This window comes from Lagenorhynchus albirostris, chromosome 3 (genome assembly GCF_949774975.1).
Source record: "Lagenorhynchus albirostris chromosome 3, mLagAlb1.1, whole genome shotgun sequence".
NCBI classification, from domain to species: Eukaryota; Metazoa; Chordata; class Mammalia; order Artiodactyla; family Delphinidae; genus Lagenorhynchus; species Lagenorhynchus albirostris.
Window position 1 is genome coordinate 70,174,209 of NC_083097.1, and position 6,000 is coordinate 70,180,208.

The following is a 6,000-nucleotide window of genomic DNA, read 5'->3' on the forward strand; positions in this document are numbered from 1 at the left end:
TACATGGAGACTAAATAACACAGGGGTCAGAGAGGAAATCTCAAGAGAAATTAAAAACATTAATTTCTATGAACTAAATGAAAATGAAAACACAACTAATCAAATTTTATGGGATACAGCAAAAGCAGTGATTAGAGGGAAATTTACAGCATTGAATGCATATATTAGAAGAGATCTTAAATCAATCACCTAAGGCTCCACCTTACAAAACAAGAAAAAGAGCAAACTAAATCCAAAGTAAGCAAAAGCAAAGAAATAATGTGAATTATTTTTAATGAAATTGAAAAGAGGAAACCAACAGAGAAAAAATCAATAAAACCAAAAGCTGGTTCTTTGAAAAGATCAATAAAATCAATAAGCCTCTAGACAAGCCAAGTAAGAAAAAAAGAGAGGACACAAATTACTAATATCAGAAATGACAGAGGAGATATCACTACAGATCCATGGACATTAAAAGGATAATAAAGAAGCACTATGAACAAGTTTATGCCCATAGATTTTATAACCTGGATGAAATTAACCAATTTCTGAAAAATACAATTTGCCAAAACTGACACAAGAAATAGACAATCTGAATAGGCCTATATCTACTAAAGAAATTGAGCCAATAATTAATAACCTTCCAAAACAAAAAGCACCAGGCCCAGTAGGGTGGACTGGTGAATTCTACCAAACATTTAAGGAAGAAATTATACCAAGTCTCTACAATCTCTTTCAGAGGACAGAAGCAGAGGGAATACTTCCTAACTCATTCTATGAGGACAGCATTACCCTACTACCAAAACCAGGCAAAGGCATTACAAGAAAAACAAAAACTACAGACCAGTATCTGTCATGAACATAGATGCAAAAAGCCTAAACAAAATACCAGCAAATCAAATTCAACAGTGTATAAGAATTATACACCACAACAAACTGGAATTTATTCCAGGTATTTGAGGCTAGTTCAACACTCAAAAATCAATTAAAGTAATCCACCACATCAACAAACCACACATCTGATTATCACTCAGCACAAAAACTTCAATATCTCTATCAAAGTTTCTAATGTCTGCATTAGAGTTCCTTCAAAGTGCTTTAAGGACCACGAGTTTCAGACTTAACTGTAAAACTCATTAAAAATTAAATTCTCAGACTCCACCCCCCAATAATGGAGACCAGATAAGCATTTTTATCAAGCATCACAGGTGAATCCTATGTGAACTTAAGTTGAGAACTAGTGTCCTAATACACTTTTCAAAACTCAGTTGAAGTCACCTATTACATGACTCCCCCCCATTAGAATTAATTTCTTTTCTCTGTACTATTCTTTGAACACATTACATGTATTTCTCTTGTAACTTATACAACATTATCTCTTCCCAACACTCTCCCCATTCCCCAAAAAGAAAACTTTCTCATTAACTCTGATTAAGGCAGAGGTTCACAACCTTTTTTTCACAACTAACACACCACAGCACAATCCCACAGTAAAAGTTACTAGAGGATGTTACATAGATAAAATAAGCCATGCGATTCCTACAATTCCAGGACTTAGCTCTAATCTACTTTTCTCCCACAAATCAGCCTAAATGGTGTAAAGATCTATTTGATTAAAGTTGGTCTATAACTTTCAAAAAGATAATAGTTTTATTCCTTTAGTAAATTTTCTATGGACTATCCATTCTCACAACATGAAAGCAAAAAAATTAAGAGTGAATACTCAGTATTCTTGGTCTGGATCATGAGTTTATATCGACTAAAACAAAAATAAAATCAAGGTGTAAAATAAAAAAGACTTTGCTTTCCATTCCATAATTGTATTTAAAACAGTAGTAAATTACTTGATCAAACATATTGACAAAGATTCCAAGTATTACCAACCTGATATATTAAAAAATGAAAAGGTGAATGATTTAAAAAAAAAGAAAATCAAACTTGAGGATGGGGGGACAGGACAGTGGAAATCAGACTAAATTTTACTTAATCAGAAACTTTCTGAAAATTCTGAAAAAAAGTCCTGGGTGAAGTCACAAAATCATAAATATTAGAGTTAAAAGGTGTTTTAATTCCTATCAAGTTCCACTTCTCTTATCTAGAAGGAAATTGGAATTCTTATCTATGTTGAGTGATTTTGCCCAATTCATATAATAATGGGCAGAATCTGGGTTTTCTGACTTCTGTGCCCTTTTCATTATATTAGGACCAAGCAGTGCACAAGACCTCAATTCAACTAAGCTGAATCCTAAACAAATTCAACCCTTGTTCACTTCATATAATAGCTAAACCCTTTCCTTTGAAGGATTCCAGGCAATGACCACACTTGCATATACAGACATTATCAATTTCATAGTTGGGGAAGGTAAAGCTGCAAGCTTAGTAATTAACTCAGAACTATAAGCAATAACAAAATGGAGAGTAAACTATCTGGCTCCTGGTGACATTCTCCAGGTGACATTCTCTTAAGTGGCATTTTGATAAACATCATGAGTTTACCTTAGCTTAAAACAAAACTACCTTTTTTTGAGCTGGCGGGGGAGAGGGGTTCTACTTCTATTACTACAGAATACTGACAAGTTCACATTCAGCTTCTTTGTGACAATTTAAAGTTTTTAATTACACCCTATCTTCAACTTTTCAGACCAAGATATCAAATACTAAGCTGAAATTTAAGAACTGGAGATTTGGGTTATAGTCCAGACTGTGCCAAACTATCACTACTTTAAGTAAATCACTGCCTATTTCTAGAAGTCAGATCCTTCCCTCTATTAAATTGGGGTTGGGGGAAGGGGGGAAGGTGGTTACGGTAGTTATTATCTTTGGTGCCTTCCAGTTCTACTGTTCCTTATCTTTGTCTAATTTCATTGATACAAAAGGAGGGAAAAAAAACTGTTAACGATTACAAATTGTACCATTCACTGAGGTTTAAAGAAACAAACACACACACACACACACACACACACACACACACACACACCGGTGCCCGAAAGAGTCAGAGGTTAGCTGGTAGAGAGCACCAGGAACCACATTATTTTGAAATTCTTTTGTTTCACAGTCAGTTAAGTTTCTATAAATCATTCAAACGTGAATCACCATACACAGCAGCTGAACAATGTCAACATTTGATCCTGAAAAAATATGGCAAACTCCAAATTCCAAGACAGAATGTCTTCAGATGAGGATTTGAAATCTTTTATATAGTCAAGTAACTGACAATTTTGAACATTACCAAATCCCTGTGATATTGGGAAACAGCAAAGGTTAAGAAATCCTCCCATTGCCACCCTTCTGTGATCTGGAAATGGCTTACTGCAAAGAACCAACAGTCCCCATAGGACTTAGGTGAGCAAGACTCAGGAATTACCCACCCACCTTGTTTACCTATAACAAGGGCAGACATAGCACCTGCAAATTCCCATTCTTTGCTTCAAAACTGACTAGTTGAACTGCTTGTCCCCATAGAGCAACCGGAACAAAATATTACCCAAATTCCAAGATCTCTTCCCCTAGGTTCCTGAACTTTGGCCCACCCTCAGTCTGAAACAGGATATAACCCCCCAACAGTTTTTCCTCAGAACAGGTTTGCGTGGGGGTAAAACTTTCTCTGATTTACAGTCCAATCGTACTACCCTTTCATCTCACTTCCCCACACCCAGTTCTTTCTAGCCTTGTTTCCTCCTGCCCTTTTTAAAAGAGAAGCTCTTTTTCCTAATCTTTGAGACTCTAGCAGATCTTATGGTCAGGGCACTCTCCCCACTCCAATAGTTCCCTCGCCCACACCCTTGCTATTCCTTTCGAATATAGACCCTGCTTATTAAGTCCAGATTTTTTATTTGACACCTTTTCCAACTCCACAAAGGCTGAGTTTGAAAGACAAACTGACTTTGCCGTTTCTTTACTTTGCCCCTTCTCTAAGTGACAGGTGCTAATCCTTTACAAGAAGGGAATGTACTGTGTCCACCTGGAAAGCCTATAGGCATTTATAAGATATGAACTTCTTGGCCACTGCCCTACAGCTGACAGTAAAGGGAGGAGATCATCAACGAGGCAAGGTCAACTCTGGGACCACCTGGCCCACGGCCATACACAGTAAATGGGCCATGAACATTCTGACTACCTATTTCGTACTCCTGAACAGATCTCGCGGTTGGGCAGGACATATGCTGCTTCCTCTAGGGCCCCGGCGCCCCGAGGCAGGTGGTAGGTCCTGTCCTACCGCTCACCCCATTGCTCCCGCCCGCTCCATCCTCAGCTGGGCACCCGACCGGCTCCCTTCACAGGACTGACCTCCCGGCCCCTTCCTCCCGACTGTTGTTATTCCAGCCCTCACAGGAAGACTCACCATGGCGCCAAGGACAGGTCGTGGAACAGACGCCCAGGAGTCGCCGGGGCCGTCCAGGACCTACCCTCACCACTCTACAGCCGGGATCCACTCGACACCGCGAGAGAGAAGATCTTCCGGCTCTGCCGGAAGTTCAGCCTGAGCGGGACAGGAAGTCCCTCCCCTCTGCTGAACGCCGGCGACCCCACGCCACGCAGAGGTGAGGCTACGCAAGACGTCCTTCATTGCCACTTCCGTGAGCGCTAGGTTAGAGGCTGGGGGAGGTGCTGACCTTGAGAGCGCACGCGGGAGGCGCAGGCGCAGCACAGGTAGGTAGGTGGGCGGGAGGCGTGCCGCTGTTGCGCCTGTGAGGATCCAGAGGTGGGTTGGGTGGTATTGGCAAGAGCGCACCCTCTCTCTACAAGGTGATAGAGGTAAAGGTTGGTGAATGAGGTGGGAGCCGACTCAAGATCCAGCGGATTTCTTGCGGGAGAAAACCACAGTTAAGCCCCGCTCTTGCTGAGACAACACTGAAATTGCCTCAGCTCAGCCACGCCCTTTCTCTTTTTACCTTCTCGTTTTTCTAGCTGCCTTTTCTTGGAGACTTTCCTTACAGACCTGTCCCTCTGTCGTCTCTGCTCCCTGCTTTAGTGGCTCTTCCAGCTCTATCCTTCCTCAGGGCAGTGGAATTTGTTCGTGAGAAGTTTCTTCATTACAGGTACCAGCTAAAGCCAGAAGGACATCTACCAAGAGCAGAGAAACCGGCAAGAGAATTCTGCCTATTTAATACATTCCAGTATGGAGGGTTTCCATTTAGATTAAAAAGTATATGTCATCAGATGGAAAAAAGTCAAACTCCCGTATACCTTCTAATGTTGTGCTGTTTTTGTTTTTTTTTTTCCAAAAGACAACTCCCATATACCCTCAAAATGTGTTGTTTTCTGTACCTATAAACTCTCTATTTGGTTATGCATAGTACTAATGGCAGGCTTGAAGTGCATTATACAGAGTACCTTTAACCCAGAAATTCATCTCACAATTTAGGGATCCTTGCTTAAGTCTCAACTGTATCTGCAATTTCATCTGTGGGATCTCTTTTTGCCATAGGGTCTAGTTTTGTCGTAAAGCTGGAATTGGAATGGAAGACTAGGAAGCTTCAGAAGAACTTAAGAAAATTGGGTTGGCAGGGGTGGTTAGAGATGTTAAGTTTTACCTTCCTTACCAAAGTACCTGAAGAGCACAGATACCCAAGCTATAAATGGTCGAAAGATCCTGAGAATCAGAGTTCCCAGCCATCTAAAAGAAGCATGCATAGGGCAGTTACTCTATATTAGTTTTCACTTTAAATTTTATTGGGAGATGCATAGTGTGACAGTTAAAAAAGATGTAAGTATCATAAGTACTAACACTGGAAACAGCTGGAGGTGGAGTGGGGCTGGGAAATATTTTGTGAAACAGATCCTGCTGCGGTTGAATCCAGAACTTCGCTGAGGGTTCGTTCCACTTCTGCTGTATGGAACAAGGTTGGAAATTGACAAGCCCCAGGGCACTGCAGATGGTAACTGGGAGAGAGGAATTGGAGTCTGTCGGCAGGTGTGTCTGTGGAAAGCAGCTGCGATCCTTGAGGAAGAAAAAGTGGAGAAGGAAAGTGGCTATAAGTCTGTCAGTGACAACACATCCTGCTAAGTCTTACTCTCCTT

The 6,000-nt window shown here is 40.8% G+C and overlaps 1 protein-coding gene across 5 annotated transcripts in view; it reads right to left on the bottom strand.

Annotated features, from left to right (window-relative positions):
• Positions 1-4,453, bottom strand: part of TMEM161B (transmembrane protein 161B) — a 69,368-nt gene extending 64,915 nt beyond the window's left edge. For 3 of the 5 annotated variants that reach the window (XM_060146153.1, XM_060146151.1, XM_060146152.1), the window contains exon 1: positions 4,322-4,357. Coding sequence is in view for 2 of the 5 variants with exons in the window: in XM_060146149.1 (XP_060002132.1) it covers positions 4,322-4,324 (3 nt within the window). In the remaining 3 variants the exon portion in view is untranslated. Of the gene's footprint in view, positions 1-4,321 lie in introns of all 5 variants that reach the window. The other 2 variants (XM_060146149.1, XM_060146150.1) reach the window with 1 other exon arrangement.
• Between the last annotated feature and the right edge of the window lie 1,547 nt (positions 4,454-6,000).